The sequence below is a fragment of the Dendrobates tinctorius genome, unplaced genomic scaffold (assembly GCF_039654945.1).
Source record: "Dendrobates tinctorius isolate UK_male_01 unplaced genomic scaffold, ASM3965494v1 ptg000181l, whole genome shotgun sequence".
NCBI lineage: Eukaryota > Metazoa > Chordata > Amphibia > Anura > Dendrobatidae > Dendrobates > Dendrobates tinctorius.
The window spans coordinates 3,437,350-3,461,312 of record NW_027361848.1 but is presented as its reverse complement, the minus strand read 5'-3'; the positions used below and the strand labels follow the sequence as shown (position 1 = coordinate 3,461,312).

The 23,963-nt window shown below is 43.0% G+C and overlaps 1 protein-coding gene across 1 annotated transcript in view; it reads left to right on the top strand.

Moving 5' to 3' along the window:
- The window catches only part of PGBD5 (piggyBac transposable element derived 5), a 669,748-nt gene extending 646,094 nt beyond the window's left edge, over positions 1–23,654 (top strand). Inside the window, exons 7-9 of the mRNA XM_073551842.1 lie at positions 20,749–20,986; positions 22,123–22,293; positions 23,013–23,654. Of these exons, the coding sequence (XP_073407943.1) occupies positions 20,749–20,986; positions 22,123–22,293; positions 23,013–23,189 (586 nt within the window). The 3' untranslated portion in view covers positions 23,190–23,654. The remainder of the gene's footprint in view (positions 1–20,748; positions 20,987–22,122; positions 22,294–23,012) is intronic.
- Positions 23,655–23,963: the final 309 nt, after the last annotated feature.

Sequence of the window (23,963 nt, the reverse complement as noted above, 5' to 3'; positions counted from 1 at the left end):
ATATTGCAATTGGGAAAACAATTGTACTGATCAGTTGTTGAAGGAGACGGAGAAATCCTTGCACTTCCAGTCCATGCGCACTATAGGTGCATGCCCCAAAACTTGATTTATTCTGTCTAACCCTCACTGTGATTAATGAGGGACATGAGAAAAATAAAGCTGCAGACCACTTCCATTTCTTCTTTGTTGATCTTTATGTGGACTTCTTTATTGGTGGTAGTCATGATTTTGATATTCTTTGTATTCAGGCAAAGTCCCATCTTCTCGCTTTCACTTTTTAACTTCAGTATCAGTTTCTTCAGGTCCTTCTCACTCTCTGCCAACAGGGTTGTATCATTTACATATTTCAGATAGCTATTGGTCCTTACACCTATTTTCACTTCAATTCCCGAAATATCTAAATTCAGCTTTCTCATAATTACTTCTGAATGAGGGTTGAAAAGAAAAGGAGAGAAGATTCTACCCTTGTCTTCTGCCCTTTGTTATACCAGGTTCGCACTGCAGCTTCTTGATTGCCTTAGGCTACTTTCAGATTTCCGGATTTTAAATCCGGTGGGCTGCGGCGAAAAGTTGTCAAACTGGATCCGGTAGAAGCCGCAGCCCGCCGGATCATCTGTTTTTGCCGGTGCAGGAGAGGGAGAGGGAGAAAGAGTCTTTGCGCATGCACTCTGCAAAAAAGCAGTCCGGCGCTGTCAAAAAACGTTGCATGGAACGTTTTTTTGCAGACGCCAGACAGGCATTTTTTGCCATTTCCGGAAAAAGCCGGACACGCCGCATGGCCATCAGGCGCATTGCGCCTGATGCTTCAAAACGGAAATCTGAAAGTAGCCTAAAACCCCCGTTACACACTGTGATATCGCTAGCAATATCGCTGTAAAGTCACCGATTTTGTGACGTAGCAGCGATATTGCTAGCGATATCGCTACGTGTGATACTTACCTCCAACCGGCTCCCGCGCTGATTATCGCTGGTCGCGCGAGAAGGTCTGGATCATTTCTCGTCTGGCGCTTTCTGTGGCGTCGACGAGCGACGCGTGGACGCGGGCGGGAGGACGTCAGGATTGCCGTGATTGACAGGTAAGTAGCAACCCCCGACCCCAGCGATGTCGCTGGTGAGATCTGCCTGTGTGGCAGCTCACTAGCGACCACTTAGCGATGCACCAGCGATCCATATCGTTGTTGGGATCACTGGTGCATCGCTAAGTGTAACGGTAGTCTTAGAGTGGTGACCTGATCAGGTGCGTCGGCACCCTTACCTCTCACTGCTTATCATGCTCAAAACAATCAAAATTCTTCGAATAATCAATTACAGGTAGAGTTTCTTTTGGTACTCCTTCATAATTTGAATTATCCACCTCAGGATTGTGATGTGATCACAGATTCCGCAGCCCCTAAAAAATCCAATTTGGGAGTCAAAAAGTTTTTAAAAAAAAAATCTTTCTGATTTGTGTATACCCCCTCAGTCACTGCTACTTTGCTTTCTTGCAAATGATCATGTCTGTTTTGTAAATGGATTCAAAGGATTGTACTGAATAAGAAAATGCTCACACGAGAACTGAATTTACTTAAATTGATTTACTTAAATGATAAGATTAAATAATAAACAATAAATATATATGAATCAGAAACAAGCATTATTCATACACTAGCTTGGCCCGGGCAAAATTTTTGCACATTGGTGGTCGGGGGCACAGGCAATTTCAGAAAAAGCAAGCTGGTCAAATGTAAATGTAGATTGGTAATACAATAAATTGTTTTGATAAGCAGAGGTCAAAAATTGTCTTCCGGTTGAGGTGCCACCTGCAGGTCATTGTGTCTTTGTGCAGGTTTAGGAAAATGAATGTTTAAACTGTATGTAGTGACAAAATCATGATTACATTGTTTGTTTGGCTGTTTTCTTGCTGAAGGGAGCAAGTTTACCATTTAAATGGTGTATCGTGTGTGGTGGAAAAAGCAGTGCATGTTTACAAATGTGTTGGTAGTGTGCTTTGGGGTACTGTGGTGCCACCTGCAGGTCATTTTTCCTTACTGCAGGTTTATGAAAATTAATGTTTAAACTGTATTTTGTGATCAAATTGTGGATGTGTGGTTTGTTTGGCTATTTTCTTGCTGAAGGGGGCAAGTTTACATTTCAAATGGTGTATCATTTGTGTGGGTGCAGTATGAACTGGGATACAAAAGAATCACCGAAAAACAGTGTTTAGAAATAACAGAATAGATTACATTATTCAGGTAGAAGTCCACCACTGATCCTCCGCCAAAAGAGAGAGAAGCACATGTCTCCTAGTTCTTTATGTCCAGCTAAAAGAGGTGTGTCCAGCCCCACCGCATGGGGAATGATGTCACCAGTATATTGTCCACTGGCTAAAAGTACATCCCCTTAACCCCTTCCTGACCTTTGACGCCACATAGGCGTCATGAAAAGTCGTGCCAATATGACCCATGACGTCTATGTGGCGTCATGAATTGATTGCCCCCTGCGGGTCGGGTAACCGGGGTCACTGAAAGGTCACCCAACTGACACACAGAGGACACTTTAGAGTTAAACCCAAGGGGCGTGGCTTAGCCCCCACATGCCTACAATCGCTCTGATTGGCTGTTAAAATTGAAACAGCCAATCAGAGCGATTTGTAATATTTCACCAATGAAATTTGGTGAAATATTACAATCCAGCCATGGCCGATGCTGCAATAGCATCGGACATGGCTGGACACCGAGACCCGACCCCCCCACACCGACTGGCGGGGGCGATAGGCCCCCGCCACCGACGGACGGCGACGATCGGTCACCGTCGTCATCATCTGCTCACCCTCCCCCCCACCTTCCGCTCCCCCCGGTATATCCAATGTCCTGCTGTGGCTCCGGGGGTTCCGCCGTCCCCGATCATGGGCGCCGCCATCTTGGAAAATGCGCAGTGCGCCTGCCATTTTCCAAGATGGCGGTGCCCGTGAATTTGCCGGTTGCCCATTCATTTTTCATTTTGATCACTGTGATAAACTCTCACAGTGATCAAAATGGAAAAAAAGTAAATACACCCCCCATTTATCACCCCCATAGGTAGGCACAAATAATAAAAAAAAATTTTTTATTTTTCCATTAGGGTTAGAATTAGGGTTAGGGTTGGAATTAGGGTTAGTGTTAGAGATAGGGTTAGCGTTAGAAATAAGGTTAGGGTTAGAAATAGGGTTAGGGTTGGAATTGGGGTTAGAATTATGGTTGGAATAAGGGTTAGGGGTGGAATTAAGGTTAGGGTTGGAATTAGGGTTAGGGTTGAAATTAGGGTTAAGATTAGGGTTAGGGGTGGGTTGGGATTAGGGTTAGGCTTGTGGTTAGGGTTGGAGTTGGGGTTAGGGTTGTGGTTAGGGTTATGATTATGGTTGGGTTTGTGTTAGGGGTGTGTTGGGGTTAGAGTTGGAGTTAGAATTGAGGGGTTTTGACTGTTTAGGCACATCACGGGGTCTCCGAACGCGACATGGCGCCACGATTTATTCCAGCCAATTTTGTGTTCAAAAAGTCAAACAGCGCTCCCTCCATTCTAAGCCCAAACAGTGGTTTACCCCCACCTATAGGGTATCAGCGTACTCAGGAAAAAATGCACAACTTTGGGGGTCTAATTTCTCCTGTTACCCTTGGGAAAATAAAAAATTGGGGGCTAAAAAAATGATTTTTGTGGAAAAAAAATGATTTTTTTATTTTCACGGCTCTACGTTATAAACTTCTGTGAGTTCAAAGTACTCACCACACATCTAGATAAGTTCCTTGGGTGGTCTAGTTTCCAAAATGGGGTCACTTGTGGGGGGTTTCCACTGTTTAGGTACATCAGAGGCTCTGCAAACGTAACATGATGCCGGCAGACCATTCCATCAAGTCGGCATTTCAAAACGTCACTACTTCCTTTCCGAGCCCCGACGTGTGCCCAAACAGTGGTTCCCCCCCACATATGGGGTACCAGCGTACTCAGGACAAACTGTACAACAACTTTTGGGGCCAAATTCTCCTGTTACCCTTGTGAAAATAAAAAATTGCGGGCTAAAAATTAATTTTTTGAGGAAATTTTTTTTTTTTTTTCACGGCTCTGCGTTATAAACTTCTGTGAAGTACCTGGGGGTTCAAAGTGCCCACCACACATCTAGATGAGTTCCTTGGGGGGGTCTAGTTTCCAAAATGGGGTCACTTGTGGGGGAGCTCCAATGTTTAGGTACACAGGGGCTCTCCAAACGCGACATAGTGTCCGCTAACGATTGGAGCTAATTTTCCATTCAAAAAGTCAAATGGTGCTCCTTTTCTTCCGGGCCCTGCCGTGCGCCCAAACAGTGGTTTATGACCACATGTGAGGTATCGGTGTACTCAGGAGAAATTGCCCAACAAATTTTAGGATCCATTTTATCCTGATGCCTATGTGAAAATGAAAAAACTGAGGCTAAAAGAAAATTTTTGTGAATAAAAGTCCTTTTTTTTTTACAGATCATTTGTGAAGCACCTGGGGGTTCAAAGTGCTCACTATGCATCTAGATAAGTTCCTTGGAGGGTCTAGTTTCCAAATTGGGGTCACTTGTGGGGAAGCTCCAATGTTTAGGCACACAGGGACTCTCCAAACGCGACATGGCAACCGCTAAATATTCCAGCAAATTTTCCATTTAAAAAGTCAAATGGCGCTCCTTCCTTTCTGAGCCCTGCCGTGTGCCCAAACAGTGGTTTATAACCACATATGAGGTATCGGTGTACTCAGGAGAATTTGCCCAACAAATTTTAGGATCCCTTTTATCCTGTTACCCATGTGAAAATGAAAAAATTGATGCTAAAAGATATTTTTTGTTGGAAAAATTAAAATGTCCATTTTTTCCCCACGTTGCTTTAGTTCCTGTGAAGCACCTGAAGGGTTAATAATCTTCTTGAATGTAGTTTTGAGCAGCTTGAGGGATGCAGTTTTTAGAATGGTGTCACTTTTGGGTATTTTCTGCCATATAGACCCCTCAAAGTGACTTCAAATGTGATGTGGTCCCTAAAAAAAATGGTTTTGTAAATTTTGTTGTAAAAATGAGAAATCGCTGGTCAGCTTTTAACCCGTATCACTTCCTAAAAAAAAAAAAATTTGTTTCCAAAATTGTGCTGATGTAAAGTAGACATGTGGGAAATGTTATTTATTAACTATTTTGTGTCACATAACTCTCTGGTTTAACAGAATAAAAATTCAAAATGTGAAAATTGCAAAATTTTCAAAATTTTTGCCAAATTTCTGTTTTTTTCACAAATAAACGCAAAAATTATCGACCTAAATTTACCACTAACATGAAGCCCAATATGTCTCGAAAAAACAGTCTCAGAATCACTAGGATACGTTGAAGCGTTCCAGAGTTATTACCTCATAAAGGGACACTGGTCAGAATTGCAAAAAATGGTCATTAGGGTCAAAATAGGCTGGGTCATGAAGGGGTTAATCCTGAATGAAACCTTTTTTACCAGCACATGGCAGAACACATGAAGCTGGAGGAGGGGCTTCTGAGCATATGTGAGGGAATTATATATAAGTAAAATAATTAATTGGAGTGTTGAAACCATTAAAAATAACTCGTACTATACAATGTCTTATACATTTATGTGACTGCAGCACCAAATCACTGGCTGCAAGTTTCTTGTGCCACTCACATCTCACCACTGAGGCAACCAATTGGCTGTAGTGGATAGCACTTGTTCAGCTGTGGAGAAGTCAACAGAGGCTGGCAAGGTTCAAGCAGTGGCAGGAGTTTAAATCACATCAATTAATTTTTTTAACTGGTATCTCTGCATCTGTAAAAGTCCAAGATATCTCAATATTATGTTAGTCACCCACATGGCTGATTCTAGCTTTCCTGCTGCCTAAGCTGAAAATTGAAATGGCACCCCTCCCCGCAATGCAGTATAAGCCTGCAGTGAATAAACGTAATTTCAATATTTTTTAGTTTTTTCTTTTATGATATACATTGATATAAAGTATATGATACTGAATATTGATATAAAATATTAATTGATATGAAAATGACCTGTGAAAATGATTCTCCAGGTCAATGCAATTTCGAAGATAACTTTTTACCAAACAAGATCTATGAAAAAAAAATGCTATTTTTTGATCAATGACTTTTTTTTTTTTTTTTTCCATCCTTCCGTGGAGCTGTGAAATGGATTGTTTTTCTTGACATAACGACCAACATATTCTGCAGCACTTTACAATTTAGAGGGTACTTGTACAAACAAAACCCAACACTACTGAGTAACACATATTTCAACATATTAATAGGCCTTCTATTGGCACCAACCAAGAAAGCAATCATTCCTGATAAAAGATTATCACGCAACAAACACTTTTCAAGAGCACTGATACACGAACATCTGTTTTTTTTGTCATGTGGGAAGTGTTCTTGTTGCAATAGAACGTCAACACTAGAGTTGAGCGACTTTGGTCGGATCGGGTTTCATGAAACAAAATTTGTTTCAGATGAAACTCGTCCGACTAGGGCAAAAAAAGTCGGAGTTTCGTCCGAAACCCGACCCCAATGCAAGACAATGGGGAATAAAAGTCGGCATTGAGTGGATGACATTCATCCACTCAATGCCGACTTTTATTCCCCATTGACTTGCATTGGGGTCTGGTTTCGGACGAAACTCCGACTTTTTTTGCCCTAGTCGGACCAGTTTCATCTGAAACAAATTTTGTTTCATGAAACCCGATCCGACCAAAGTCGCTCAACTCTAGTCAACACAAAAGAAATTGCACACGTATTTTACGGACACGAGTAATAATAATTTTTATATCAAAGATAACATCACGTGTCAAACAGGAGTCATATATACACTCAAATGTCCATGCAACAAAATCTGTGTCGCTAGAACCAAAAGGCACTTGATTGACAGGATCAAGGAGCACCTTGATAACATCAATAAAGGTTTTAAAGGGCACCCACTATCCCATCACTTTTTAGACAAGCATAATCGGTCCTATAGTGGGGTTTCCTACTATGGCATTCAGGTGGTCCGTCAAAATCCTAGAAGGGGCGATTACCTGAAGGCCATGTCACGAGTGGAATCAAGATGGATATTTACTCTAGACAGTTTAGCCCCGAAGGGCCTTAATGATGAGATTCAATTATATGCATTTTAGCTCATTTGTCTTTTTTTAAACTTCTTGATGACACTGTGCACGGTAGACACAGGAACATTCAGGTCATCGAAGATGGACTTATAGCCTTGAGATTGCTCATGCTTCCTCACAATTTGGTTTCTCAAGTCCTCAGACAGTTCTTTGGTCTTCTTTCTTTTCTCCATGCTCAATGTGGTACACACAAGGACACAGGACAGAGGTTGAGTCAACTTTAATCCATGTCAACTGGCTGCAAGTGTGATTTAGTTATTGCCAACACTTGTTAGGTGCCACAGGTAAGTTACAGATTATGTTAATTACACAAATTAGAGAATCATCACATGATTTTTCGAACAGTGAAAATACTTTTGTCCACCCTCTTTTTTATGTTTGGTGTGGAATTATATCCAATTTGGCTTTAGGACAATTCTTTTTGTATTTTTTCATTTAAGACAAATTAAATAATAATAACAAAGAATTTGTGTTTGCAATAATTTTCAGGAGGAAACTGAGTATTATCTGACTAAATTGCAGGGGTGTCAATACTTTTGGCCACAACTGTAACCTATCCCCCACATATGACATTAACCCATTAAAAACAAATAGATAGATGTATTTTTTCAGCAAATTTTATTGTTCGATTCCATCCATTTATCTTAATAGCAGCCATCCACTTTCCTTTATCAACAAAGTCACTTGCAGCACTTTAACATCATGTAGAAGCATTAGCAGAGGTGTACCCTAATTGATTAACATCATTAACAAGGAGCAATTGACTCAATGAAGCCCTTAATGCACTATGGACTAAGTTGGACTCAGCAATTGCCACTGATCAAGGGCACTAATTACTACTATGAGAGCCGGTATTTAAGGACAGTGTCAAGCAAGCAGCACAGCCCTGACGAAGATGGGAGATACCCCTTGAAATGCATCGGCTTTTGTGCCCTCTTGCGCACCCGTCCTCACTTCCTTTGCGCTGTCACAGAAGTTCCGCCCCCTATCACGTCGCGTCCTCAGCGCCACTTCCGGCCGAGCGTGTGAGGTGCTGCGTCCTCCCACCTTCCTCTCCATGCACTGACTGAATACCGGCACCCTCACTGCCAAGCCTGCTAATTCCAGGAACACGCTGCACAAGTAAGTGTATATTACCAATCACCCTGCTACACGAAGGAGGATTATCTTATAACAGTTGGTACATCTATATATACATTGCTCCATCAGAGTACCTTTATTGATCCATTGGACCGTGACCTCTTTAATCTACATACATGCTGCAACTACTTAAGAAAGTGCCAGCTGACAAATCTAATGCTCCGCACATACCCATGCACTTTAATAATCAAGTATCTTGCCATCCTCACTAACAATTTTTCCTAAAAAGCTCATCTGGATACATGTCCCATCAGTGCCACCATAACACAATAACTATCTAAATGGAATCACACATCATCTAGGGTGACGAGTAAGTACCATCTCCTCAAATTGAGCACTCTCATAGTGTGCAACATATACACACTGTATCATCTAACTATTAATATTATTATTATTCCACCAGCATTACCCGTCAGTTGATGAATATAATCTGCACTTTATTGGTTTCCTGAACACTTTCAATACCAACTCAAGTGAGTATCTAGTAATTATTGATACCACCAGCACGCACTAATTATCATCACATTTTCTCAGTATAGCGCGGTGGATATTGTTAATTTTAAATTTTAGTCTAGTACCTCAACAGGAGTTGACACAGAGCCTGTTATTTCACCAGCTGCATCTGAGATTTATCTATCTTCCTTTCCTGAGTGGTTAGCGCCAGTGTAACTTTATTCTTAATATTTTAACATATACCAGGATGAGTTAGGACTCTGCTCTAAGGCTTACAATCTTTATGAAAGTAGGTGAACAACAAAGGTAAAAATAAAGTGCTTGTCGTGTACAGTTCAGCCGTCAATACCAGAACTAACAATAGACGAATAAAGCACCAAAAACATTACTATATGAATATAGCACCAGATCCACGATCAATACACAAATACAGCACTAGAGCCACCTTCAGTACATACAAGATTGCTTTGCGTACGTGCGAACTATGGTGAAGAACTACTCTAATACTGGAGAAGATCACGGACGGGGGCCACGGATGGGGTGGAGAAAGAAGAACAAACACCGCCTAATGGACCGGACCCAGGCCATTTACATAGGCCTGCAACATCCGGTGACAGATTCCCTTTAAGTTACAAGGCTTCCACACTGTCCTCTTCTTTAAAATATTGTCTCCACTCATGTTCCCTTTATGATCTACAATGGACAAACCATTTCTGCCTTAGGCTAGGTTCACATTAGCGTCTCTGTGCATAGCTTATCATCTGCATGCGCAAATGCAGCATATTTTAACCGCATCTTACGCATGATGCAAAAAGGCATGTGCATGCGCTTTTGCATGCGTTCGATATTTCCACTGCTTTTCCAGTAGAATTTCCTTGACACCAGACACACAATGGGCGTGTCTCATGGGATTTCTACATATAGACACACTGCACTAATGAAATCCTCGTCTTTGCTGTATCCAGGTGCAAGATGGATCTTAGCGTGGAGAGCTTCCTTATTAATCTTGAATCTTGCCTTTGCTGTGACTTGTGAAGAAGAAAGAAGAGAAAGACAGAGAAGACGTCATCGCTATTGGCAACACCGCAATGTAGAAGTCTGAGAGAGCTGTGGAGCCTACCACTTATTGTACACAGACCTGCGTGAAAACCAGCAAAAGTTTTTTGACTACACGAGAATGTCGGAACAGAGCTTCCATGACTTGCTGTTACGTGTCCGAGGATCCATCACCAGGCAGGACACACAGCTACGGCGAGCAATTCCTGCTGAGGAATGTCTGTTGGTGACCATGAGGTACGTAATTTTGAAAGAGAAACACCTGTCAGTATGATTGTTCTAAAAGCCATATACTGATTTTTTCCCCCATTTTCTTGTTCCGCAGATTCCTGGCTACCGGAGAGACCTTATCATCTCTACATTTTCAATTCCGGATTGAAGTGTCCATGCTTTCTGGGATTATTGGAGACACCTGCCGTGCTTTATGTGATGTTCTGCGTGAAGAATTCCTCCCCTAACACACAACTGAACTCTGGCTGGAAAATGCTGCAAAATTCCAGGACATTTGTAATCTTCCAAACTGTTTGATTATGAAAACTGCTGGAAGTGGATCCGAGTATTTCAATTACAAAAATACTTTTCCATTGTTCTCATGGCGTTTGCAGATGCTGTCGATTTGTCGCCGTGGACGTTGGCTCATTTGGACGAGGAAATGGCTCAGAATTTCAAAAACTCTGACATGGGCCAACATTTATATGGTAATAATTTCAATTTCCCACAGCCACGACCTCTTCAGAACACTGAAGGACCGCCAATGCTGTTTGCTGTGGTTGGGGATGAGGCGTTCCAAATGTGTGCCAACCTCATAAAACCGTATTCAAGTCAGGAATTGAATCACACCAAAAGGATACACAACTACCGCCTGACAAGGGCACGGAGAACTGTAGAGTATGCCTTTGGATTACTGGTATCTAAATGGCACATTTTGGGAACAGCCGTCAATCTAAAAATTGAGACAATTGATGAGGTTGTGAAAGCGTGTGTTGTTCTGCACAATTACATGATGGTGAAAGAGTGACAACACTTTGAACTTGAGTAGCTTGTTACTACCACATTGCAGGATTACCATGACTCTAGAGAGGTCGATTTCTCCTAACCCAATCCCCCAAACTCCCCCCAAGGTCCCCTGCCCCCTCTTTTACGTAAATTAAAGACAAGCGACAACCATTTTCTTTTGGGTAATAATGGCCACAGCAGCCTATTTATTGATATTCCTTGGTAATCAAAGACATTTGGTGAGGTCCTCGAAGTTATGCCGGTCTGGTGGTTTTTTCAAAATGGCATTGCCCCTTTCCCCCAGCCTTACTCCTAGCCGCCTTTTCCTCTGACTCAGAAGCACCATGCACCGAGGGAAGGGGTTGCGCTCTAGACCATGTGATCCCGACGTTCCATCGCCGGGGATCACCCAATCCCATACTAATGTGAACCCGACGTTCCATAGCCAGGTATCACCCGCCAATTTATGTTACTGTGATCCTGACGTTCAATCGCCAGGTATCACCCAAATCTCGAGTTAACGTGAATTCAACGTTCCATCGCCGAGTATCACCCAAATGTCCAGTTAATGTGAACCAGACGTTCCATCGCCAGGTATCACCCAAAACTCACAAGACCACCACCACCTCAAATGAAGGGGATTCATGCATTTAACGAATCCCCAATACTAATTTTTACCCAACTTTGAGGACCCACCAAAGCCTCAAAGCATTAATACCCAATATAGCAGAGACCTTATTCTCATGAAGAGCCATCCGACAGTACTAGGGAGAGGAAACCCCCCCTTTTTTTTAATTTATTAGGTGGAAACCAGAAATATTGGCAGCAGATGTAACGTTGAGGGAAGAGGACACATTAGTAGTGGAATACAAATTGGAAGGGACTGACACATTGGAAGGGAGAGAACCAAGGGAACGTGGGGAGAGACTTGGAAATGGAGACATATTGGGGAGGTGAGGGTGGAGGTGGTGGGCAGTGTTTCTTTCCAACTTTTCTTTTCCTGTCCGTTTTGCTGGTTCCTCAGCGTTTTGTTTTTTCCTGTTCCTGGGGTGCTGCACTCGACTGCATGGTGTAAGTTGAAGGCTGCATGGCTGCTGCACTCGGCTGCATGGTGTAAGTTGAAGGCTGCTGCACTCGGCTGCATGGTGGACGTTGAAGGCTGCTTGGCTGCTGGACTCGGCTGCATGGTGGAGCTGGGTACCGTAGGAACAGTCCTAATGTCCAGCGGTGGTGGATAGGTCACTTGCGCTTTCACCGGTTGTTGAGCATACGGGTATCCAAGTCCTTGAGATGTTTGGAAAGGTGCTGGAGGATTCTGCCACTGCTGCTGTACTGGCCGTTGTTGACCTGTAGGAAACAAACTTTGTGCCTGCTGCTGATATCGGGACTGCTGCAATGCCTGGCTGTAAGCAGTCTGGCAGGCTTGCATCATGTTCAGCTGGAGATCATGCAGTAGGTTTTCTGATATGCTCCGCTCGATTGAAGAAAAAAAAATGTTGCGCCAGTCTCTGAAGGTCAGCTTCCAGGCGGTCAAGGCATCTGTGGACTTCCTGGAAAAGTGTGTTCACCTGAGTGAACACATTATCCAGTCTTTCCAAAACCGCCTTCATCCCATCCTGGAAGCTCGAGCCTAAGTGATTAAACTCGGGCATGACTGGCCTCTCCCAGGCCCTCTGCCGCTGACGAGAAGACCCAACAAAACCAGTGGCAGAGGGCTGGGAGAGGGGAAAACCATAAGGACCGGCTGCCCTTTCCCCAGCCTGTGAAGCCTGCCTGGTTGCTCCATCGCTGGTGGTTGATTGGGATTGGGCCTGTTCGTTTGCTGGTCGGTGAGGTGCAGCTCCAACAGAGGGTGATCCAGATTGTGTGGTGCTGCTCCAGGTTCTGTGTGGAAAAGAAATGAAAAACATTAGTAAAAAAAAAATAAAAAGTTTAAATAACAGTAAGACAACACAAAAGATACTCACGTTCGCTGAGCAACCGCAGGCCTCAGAAACAAAAGCGGACGATGGTACTTATATTTTCGAATTGTTGGAGTAGCACCACTTCGAAGCCGACTCTCCTCTCTCATGTCCTTATTGAAGCGATCCTTTATCGAACGCCAACGGACTTTTATTCTTTTCACTGGGAAGGGGGAAAAAATGAATTGAAAAACAATGCACCTACATTTACAGGTTCACTGCCGCATCAGACCACACTGCAATACTTACGAAATTCCCTTCTGGCATGTGGCGTGGCACGGTCCCAATCAGCCAGCAGCGATCTGGCCACTTCTGCCCAGAGTCGTCGAATCCATGCTGAGCAAAAATGATTACGATCACAGGGGTTCCACAATGCTGCTCGCTCTTGCACAGATTGAATTAGTTGGTTGTTGTCAATGTCTGGTTTGCCTTCCTCACGTTGTGGAACCTATAGATGAAGTAAAAAAATAATTGTAAGTAAATCTGAAAACAAATTCAATAGCAACTCTGATAATGAAAAGATTACTTACACCCCGTCTTTCCTCAGAAACTTGAGGCCGACGACTCTGGGAATATTCATTTCCACTCGACTGCTCCTGCTCTTCCCGCACTGGAAGGTACCTGTAAAGAAAATACATGATTTACCACATGTATGGTATTGCCAGTCAATACATACCAATCAGTATAGCAAATGTGATTACATAATCGGTGTCATGTCCACTCTCGGAAGCTTCACTGGAGGACATGTTGGAATAGCAGGCAGCAGTCAAGTGAAACACAACAGAAAAGAACAGAGAAGAAAATTAAAATTGTTAAGAGCCAAACACAATGAAGCACAAAAAAAAAAAGACACCAATACTTACATTACAGGCAGTAGTCTAGTCCAACAGCACAGCAGTCAGGCAGCACAGAACAGGAACAGCAGAACAGCACCAGGACGGCAGCGGAGCACCAGGAAGGCAGTCTACAAACAGTCTACAAGGAACGGAAACAAAATTAGTACAGAGTACAGACTGCAAAGACAGACAGACATTTTCAAAGCTTCTTTACTTACATCCAAAGTCTTGTGCTTGCATCCAGAGTCTTAAGAGTAATGAACTTGCTGTGTCCTCACCCCTTTCTATACTCCTTTGTTTTAGGAGTGGCTGAAACCAAGTCCTGGACATGTTCAGTCTGAAGTACACATGCGTATCAAATGTATGAGTACGCATGTCCTTGCGCACCAATGCATTCCCATTGCATTGATTTGACGCACTCAGTACGCAATCATCCGCATGCGCATGGCTGCACATAATTGACACCTCAAAAAATGCAACATGCTGCGTTCACCGCACACCACAAGACAACGCATGTGTAAAAATATGTACGCATGCGGATCATACGCATACGCTGCGCACAGATACACTAATGTGAAACCAGCCTAAGGCCTCTTTCACACTTCAGTTTTTTGCATCAGTTATAATCCGCCAAAAAGGCGGACAAGCGGATCCGTTCTCAACTGATGTGAACGGATGGCACAGGATCCGTTTTCAGACGGATCCTGAAAATGAAGAAATTTAAAGGAATCGCTGGGAGAGAGAGAGAGAGAGAGAGAGAGAGAGAGAGAGAGAGAGATTTTTTTTTTTTTGTCCAGCACCCAGAAAGAAATTCGGGTTAAATCAATGTTTGCAGGATCCGCCAGAGGAAAAAACGTTACAAGCTCCGTTTTGAAATTTTTGAGGATGGTGACGGACAGCAACTTTTGGCGGATCCTCACAAAAAACGGATGCAACGGACAGCAATCCGTCACAATCCGCCATTAATGCAAGTCAATGGGAAAAAAACGGATCCTCAAAAAAAATTTGAGGATCCGTTTTTTTTCAAAACCTGGCGGATTGTGACTGATTGTAAAAAACGGAAGTGTGAAAGAGGCCTTAGGGTGTGTGCACATGCTGCACATTCTGCTGTGGATCCGCAGCGGATTTGGCCGCTGCGGATCCGCAGCGGTGTACAGTACCATTATTCCCTATGGGAAATGGAAACTGCTGTGCAGACGCTGTGGAATTTTTCCGCACGGATTATCTGCGGTTTCTAAACCGCAGAAAGAATTGGCATGTCAATTCTTTCTACGGATTCCGCAGCGGTTTTCTATCTCCTCCATTGTGGAGATCGTGAAACCGCAGGGCCAAACCCCAGGATAATCCACAGATAAACCGCCAGTCTTTTGACCTGCGGATTTATCTGCAGATTTTGCAAAATCTGCAGCAGATTCCGCAGCATGTGCACGTACCCTTACTGATGTTTTTAAAGAGGTTAAATGACTTTGGGCCACTGATCTCACACTAAGAGTACACAAATAGTGATGCCCTGGATCTAGCCCAGGTCCCTTCAGCCTGGCCCAAATGGGTTCTGGGCATCAGAACTGGCATCAAAGTGGGCAAATAGCCGATTTTCACAGATTTGAATAAGTAACTGGTGTTTTTTAGGGGTTAAATGACTTTAGGCCACTGAGCTCTCACTAAGTATACACATATATTGATCCCCCACATCATACCCAGGTCCCTCCAGCCTGGCCCAAATGGGTTCAGGGGATCAGTAAGAGCATCAAAGTGGGCAAACAGCCAATGTTTGCAGATTTGAATAAGTAACTGATGTTTTTAAGGGGTTAAATGACTGGGCCACTGATCTCACTCTGCAAACGTATAGAACAATGAGCCCCACATCAAATCCAGGTCTTTCCAGCATGGCCAAAATGGGTTCTGGGCATCAGAACTTGCATCAAACTGGGCAAACAGCCCGTTTTCACAGATTTGAATAAGTATCTGTGTATTCTTAGGGTGATATCAGTGGCCCAAAGTCATTTAACCCTTTCATTAATGCCCTTTGGTGCCCACTGTGATGCCCATTTATGTGCATCACAGTGCATTTATAGTTTTTGTAGCGGTTTTTAAGTGTATTCACATCAGGCACCTCGCTGCATTGTATGTTATTACTGTGATGCTTATTTTTTGTTGTTAAACCTATAAAAAACAGAAAAAGTAAAAATTGCCGAAAAAGAAACTGGACGAATAACCAACTTCAGCCTCGTAACAACCACACGGTTTGCTTTTATGAACCATAACCACCATACTACCACCCCTTATAAACTATAACTACTGCATTGTCCTGTCTTATGAATTATGTTCATCACTTCACACTGTCTCCACACTGCCCCCTCTTCATACTTTCCTCCCTGTTGACACTCTATTTCCATAATCCAGCCACTTACAGAGCCCCTTTTCATACATTTCCTTCACTCTGTAACCCTCTGAGGCTGGCTCCATCACACTTTTACCCCTCCCTCTACATTAAAAGTCCCCAGCATCTTTGGCCCCAAGGAGCACTTACCTTCTTGCAACCTTTGTGTCCTTTGTTGTAGTGGTATTAGCAGCATCATAACAACGGGGAAGGAAGTTGACAAGTGGTCGGTCCTCTGTGGCTGCTGCCGAAGCTTGCTTCCTCACCTACATTCATGTATGTGCTCCCAATTGGTTGTCAGTTTAACGACAGATTCAAAGTGTTGGCCAAGTCCCACCCATGCGGGGCAACAAACCGCCATCCCCTGAGGGGCTCCTCAGACTGCTGGCTGAGCAGTATCCTAGATGCAGGAGCTGCCCTGTAACCACCGGCACCATCAGAAGTATTTTTCACCTCACTTCTCAAAAAATAAAATAGGAAATGACCAAATAGTTGTGTATATATCCCAAAATTACCTATAAAAATCCATAATCTTTCACACAATTCTGTAAATGAAATAAAAACAATGGCTGCAAGACAACAGTGACACAAACCAAAATGTTGTGTTATTTTGTAAGTAGTAGAGTCGCATGTACAGACGGGGGGTCTGCAAAGTCTGCGCCAGTACACACAGATACACACAGTCACTCACACACACACAAAGTACAGACAGACATACACACACACAGGTACAGACAGACATACATACACACAAACATGTACATACAGACACAGGTACAGACAGACAAACATACACACACAGTCACAGATACAGACATACATACACACACACTGCTACTGACACAGGTACAGACATACATACACACACACAGGTACAGACAGACATACACACAGGTACAGATAGACATAGGTACAGACAGACATACATACACACACACAGGTGCAGACATACATACACACACAGGTACAGACAGACATACATACACACAGGTACAAACACACAGTCACAGATACAGACATACATACACACACAAACTGCTACAGACACAAGTACAGACATACATTCACACACACGTACAGACAGACAGACATGCACACAGGTACAGACAGACACAGGTACACACAGACATACACACAGCCATACATACACACACACACACACACACACACGCAGGTACAGATAGACATACATTCCTGACAAACATACACACACAGTCACAGATACAGACATACATACACACACAGGTACAGACAGACATACATACACACACACTGCTACAGACACAGGTACAGACACACACAGGTACAGACAGACATACATACAGGTACAGACAGACACAGGTACACACAGACATACATACACACACAGGTACAGACAGACATACATACACACAGGTACAGACAGACAAACATACACACACAGTCACAGATACAGACATACATACACACACACAGGTACAGACAGACATACATACACACACACTGCTACAGACACAGGTACAGACACACACAGGTACAGACAGACATACATACAGGTACAGACAGACACAGGTTCAGACAAACACACACAGGTACAGACAGACATACACACACAGGTACAGACAGTCATACATACACAGGTACAGACAGACATACACACACACATACGTACAGACAGACATACATACACACACAGGTACAGACATACATATACAACCAGACAGGTACAGATAGACATACATACACACACACACAGGTACAGACATACATACACAGGTGCAGACAGACATACACACACAGTCACAGGTACAGACAGACATGCATACACACAGGTACATGTTATGATTGGGTCACCGAGGAGGAGAGCAAGCCCAAGCTAAGCCACAGAAAACTAGAGAGGTTGGTAACTAAGAAGATTGCAGACCCCTGATCCTATCCACACAACTAGCAGTAGCCGTGGAGCGTGCCTACGATGATCCTAGACGCCTTGGCACAGTCGGAGAGCTAACTAAGCCTAAAGCAAGAAAGGGGAAATCTAAACTGCCCCAGAGCAGACCCCAAAGGAATAGATAGCCCCCAATCATATATTGTCGGTGAGACAAGATGAAAACACACACGCAGGTAGGAAAATAGACTGAGCAAACGATGGGGCCCACACTGACTAGACAGGACAGGAAAGGAAAGACACTGTCTGGAATCATGCAAAAAACCCTGCAAAAAGGTCCAACAAGTCTGATGCAAAAATACTGACGTTGCACGACTTCGCCCACAATATCAGCACTCTGGTACATTCTGAAAGCAGAGCAAAAAGAGGCCAATCTAATAAGGGACAAAAAAAAACTGTCACAAGCAGTAACATATGGATGGCGATTCAGCACAGCCCCAGCCGGAGCTGGCTGACCACACAAAACTGAAATAGACAAAACCAGATCAAATGTGAACAGAATAGCAAAAGAACACTTAGCTGAGCATGCAGGGACTGAGCTGGAAACTAAGACCTCAGGAGGCAGGAAAAAATCACCAGCAGGGATAGAGGGAGTCGGCTGTCTTAAATCCAGTCTGAAACCACAGGTCTCCAATCATCGTCCTCATTATCAGGTGGCAAGCCTCTGTTAATCAGATCAGCTCCATTACCTCCAGTAACCACCAGAGGGAGCCCAGAAAGAGAACTCGCAACCCCTCCGTCAACCTGACCAGCTCCACCACCTTCAGCAGTAACCAGAGGTAGGCCAGAAAGTGAATTCACAACAGGTACAGACAGACAAACATACACACACAGTCACAGATACAGACACACACATGTACAGACATACATACGTAGGTACAGACACACACACAAAGGTACAGACAGACATACATACACAGGTACAGACAGACATACATATACACACACACAGGTACGGACAGACATACACACAGACACTGCTACAGACACAGGTACGGACAGACATATATACACACACACAGGTACAGACAGACATACATACACACAGGTACAGACAGACACAGGTACAGACAAACATACATACACACACAGGTACAGACATACATATACACATACACACACAGGTACATACAGACATACATACACACGGGTACAGACAGGCAAACATACACACACAAAAATACAGACATACACACACAGGTACAGACAGACATACATACACACACTGCTACAGCCACAGGTACAGACAGACAAACATGCACACAGTCACAGATACAGACACACACACGTACAGACATACACAGGTACAGACAGACACACACAGTCACAGGTACAGACATACACACAGGTACAGACACAGATACAGACAGACATACATACACACACGTACAGACATACATACACACACAGGTACAGACATACATATACACACATGAAATGCAAAAGGAGGGGTGCACTACTGTTATATCTCAATCTCCAGTGGAGTGCAATACCTAGCCTGTGAGCAGGAGAAGCAAAAAAAAACCATGGCTGTCTTGTTATATAGAATTGCATGCTATGTGCCTGCTTATGGTGGCTATGAATAGTCCAATATGGGCCACATCTCAGGTTCATACTACCTGTTTTTTGGGGGTGTCTGGGTCATTGGTTCTTTGTTTGTATTTTAAATGTTTTTAGCTTATTGTATCCAATATGAAATAAAGGTTTTTTATTGTCTATTGGGATGTGCATACCATCATTAGCCTAGTCTTTTTCTCCCTTTTTTTTGCATCTCTGCTCACAGGCTAGGTATTGTACTCCACTGGAGATTGAGATGTACTTGTCTTTCTCTGTGTTCCAGGGGTATTTTCTCGGGGTAGCACACGTTTATTATAACGTTGTCTATACATACTTTTTATATCTGTTATATTTCTTGATTGGTTGTACTGGTGGTCAGTCATGGATTGGGATGCCAGAGAGGCTGCCTGGATGGCTCAAAAAAACAATCCATTTCAAACGATGGACACTTCTGTATCTGACTCTGGTTTTTCTACACTCTGTAAAGAGCTTACTAAAGCTCATAAAATGGGAGATAGGCTTTGGTGGAACATTAGAAGTCTGGAAGAGTATCTAAAGGCAGGCTTTGTGCCCCGGCGCTTGCGTATTTCTATTTTTCCAGCTTGGGAACCCTCTGCTGCTCTTCAGCAGACCTGGGAGCAGGGTCTGGCACGTTGCTCTTTTATGCTGATTAATATGCTTTTAGACCATGACAGGTCCCTCTTTGCTTCCACCAAAACACAGATAAAAGATTTAGAAACTAAGTTTTGCAAATTTGAGGCCACCCAGATCAATACATTCAAGACCAAATTGAAAGAATCTCTTGATAAATATGAGGCTGAGGTGACGTCAAGGAATCGCAGTAAATTTCAAAGGGACAAAACTGATTATGAGCAACAGACGGTCTATAGGTGAAAACATAAGGGAAATGCTCGTGTACATAGACCAAGTAGGAATAATTCCCCACCTCCTGGAACCGAACCTTCCCTTAGGGAGGCTAGTTCCAGTGATTTTTTTTATCCTCAACCGGAAGCGAAATAGACCGCGGACCAGACGCGGTAGGGGAACTAAGAATCGCCAAAAGAAAGCCGAGCCGTCACAGGAGTCGGGCCTCTCCTTATCGGCATACGTACCAGACCAGACGCAAATAAATTCAGAGACAGTATTGGCTCCTTTAGAGTCTGACTCTAGGATGTCTTCTAATGATTCACAGGTGATTAATCTATATGAGTATACTTTATCACCTGCAGAATTATCTGTATTACAAAGGGGTCTGACCTTCGTTCCAACTTATAAAATTGACAAATTTTCTTTATTCAAAGATTTATATCTTTTTTGCAGGAACCTTACCTTTCAAGTCATGTATAAGAAACCAGACCTGATACAGTCCATTCCTTCGGATGAACATCAGGCCTTTCAAGATTTACTGGAATTTCTCGAGGAAAATGAGTCTGTGACTAATAGGAGAAAATTTCCGTATAAGAATAAGTCTTCCAGGGCTCCCTCTTTCTCTTTGGTTCCCGCCATCAAAATTTTCTTTGAGTTGGTCAAACGTGACATTTCTTCAATGTCCCCTCAGGTGGGTATCATGCCTAATTTGACACCACTAGAGAAACGTACTTTGATAGATCTTAAGAACAACAAGGAGATAATTATTAAGGAAGCTGACAAGGGGGGAAATGTCGTCTTATGGCCCATACAAATGTACTTGGAGGAGGCTAGTAGACAACTGAACTCTTATTTTTATCAAAAGCTGCCTTCTGATCCCACACATGTATTCCTCTCTAAATTTCAGGGACTGCTTTGCAAAGCCCACAGCTATGGTATCATCACTGACAGTGAGAAGCGGTACTTGTGGGTGGACAACCTGGTTACGGCAACATTTTATATGTTGCCAAAAGTACACAAAGATGACAAAAAGCCCCCAGGTTGGCCGATCATCTCCAGCATAGGGAGTCTATGCGAAAAAGCTGGCGAATACTTTGATTTTCTTCTACAGCCTTTTGTGCTTTCCTTGCCCTCATTAGTCAGGGACTCTGCCCATTTTATTGACATTTGCCATCATATTTCTTTACCTATGGAATTCTGTATGGTAACATGTGACGTGGAATCACTCTACTCCAACATTAGTCATGACAATGGTATCGAGGCTGTTACATTCTTCTTGAACAAGGTCGGTCCAATGGACTATCTGCATAATGCATGTCGTCCTGAACTCCTCAGATTTGTCCTCCATCACAATTTTTTTCTCTTTGATAGGACATTTTGTTTACAAACATCGGGAGTGGCAATGGGGGCCAAATGTGCGCCGGCCTATGCTAATATCTTTTTAGGCTGGTGGGAGGAGAACACCGTTTACCCATTGGAGATTTTTCAATCCCAGGTCTGTCATTGGCATCGCTACATCGACGACCTTTTCTTTATCTGGAGAGGTACAGAGGAAGACTGCAAACAATTCTTGAGCAGTCTCAATGTCAACTCTTATAATATCTTCTTGACACATTCCATTTCAAACACCTGTTACATTTCTAGATTTGACAATTGAAGTCGATGGCCAACATTTGGTTACCAACCTTTTTCGTAAATCAACAGCAACTAACTCCTTATTGGAGTTCAATAGTTTTCACCAAAACACATACTAAGGTGGGTGAACCCGTTGGTCAATTCTTACGCATAAGACGTAACTGCACTCGTGACCAAGACTTTCTGTTCCAGGCTCGTCAACTTACCGACAGATTTTGGCAGAGGGGTTATCCTCAAAGAATTATATCTAAAGCATTTCAACAGGCAAAGGGACAGGACCAGGTATCACTTTTCTCCACAAAGAGGCGTAATCAGAATCCACAGATCAGATTTGTCACTGATTTTAACAGCAGCTGGCATCAGGTAAGATCTATCTTATCCAAACATTGGCCTATTTTGAGGACTGATTCTCAGACTGCTGCTGTGACTTCGGAAAGGCCGCTTCTTACATCAAGAAGGGCCCCGAATTTACGTGACATACTGACTCAGAGTCACTTCGTTAGGCCCACTATTAGGCTTGATAGGGGTATTAGACTTAAGAGTTTGTTCCCCTGTGGGAACTGCAATATTTGTTCCTTCATGTCTCCCACAAGGGATATTTTCGTGGCCCCGATAACCTCTAAGAAACATCCATTAAGGACATATGTGAATTGCAAAACAAAGGGGGTGATTTATGCCATCGTTTGCCCCTGTAACAAAGTATATGTTGGACAAGCTTCACAAGAGCTTCGTAAGAGGGCTCAGAAACATTTGTCCACTATACACCTGGCGGCAGCTGACCTAGAGAAAGGTAAAACATTGACACCAATAGCTGCCCATTTTTTGGAGACTCATGGAGGATCTCCCAAGAATTTAAGGATCATTGGGCTACAGAAAGTCTTTCTAGGCACTAGGGGGGTAGTTCCCACAAATTGTTACTACGTATGGAATCTCGGTGGATTTACACAATGAATTCGGTTGCACGAGCGGGGCTTAATGAAGTTACTCTTTACTGGCTTCCTAGGATGAATATCTTGTTTTTTTGCACTTCATGTGGTGTTTCTCCTCCATTCATACTGTGCCCCCCTTTTTTCCTTCTGTAGGTGGTACAGACCGCATTTGATGTACCTATGACATCTATTGCGGAGTGGCCTTCTGTTTGCCTGACATATCTGTCGAATGGGACCAGCTACCTCTCAAGCCCGTGTCAAGGACATCTTCAATCGTCAGATAGAACATCATTTGGTTCTCTGATATGCCTATATTTCCCCACCACATGATTTGGAATTGGTTTGGATCCTTATGAATTTCAACATCCTATGGACATCAAATATGGAATAGTTGGTTTTGGCCAGATTAATCCTAGCATTTTATGGACTTTCAACCCTGGACAGATATATATATGGTTAAATTATCCGATTCATTAGTTTAACCATTTTCTTGAATACTAATCTTTCACCGGCTGTTCCCTTCCAGGTTATTCACCCATCGTCTGATGTTTTTATTTTTTATGCATCTTGATATATCTTTGCTTGTAATATAACAGGTATAACAGGTAGGGGTATTAGGAATGGTTGGTTACCTATGCATTACAGGGATATCTTAGTAGGACTTGTTGCCCCCCTTTTGAGATTGTGGGTGTATTTATTATCATTTTTTCTTTTGGATTTATTTATCTTACTATATTTCTTTTGGTATTTGCTCACATCATGAAAAATGAAAAAATAAAAGGGTTCTTGCATTGTTCATATCTATTCCCTTGCTTGCTTCTGGTACCAGGGCGCGCGCACAAACTCTGCCCTTTCACATATTATCCATTAAGCACTTCATGAGTGGTGATGATTATGCATACTAGTGAGTATGGGTGCCAAATGCACTTTGTCATGATTTTATATTCATATTAATTTTTTTTTTTTTTTTTTATGTTGGGGGCAGCCTTATTGTCTGCATTTGCCACTTTATGTTCATTTTGTGCTGTGACTTTGGTCACCGCCAAGCAATTTTTGGTTATGACCATATAATTGTGTTTCATTTTATGTGGCTTCATATGTGCA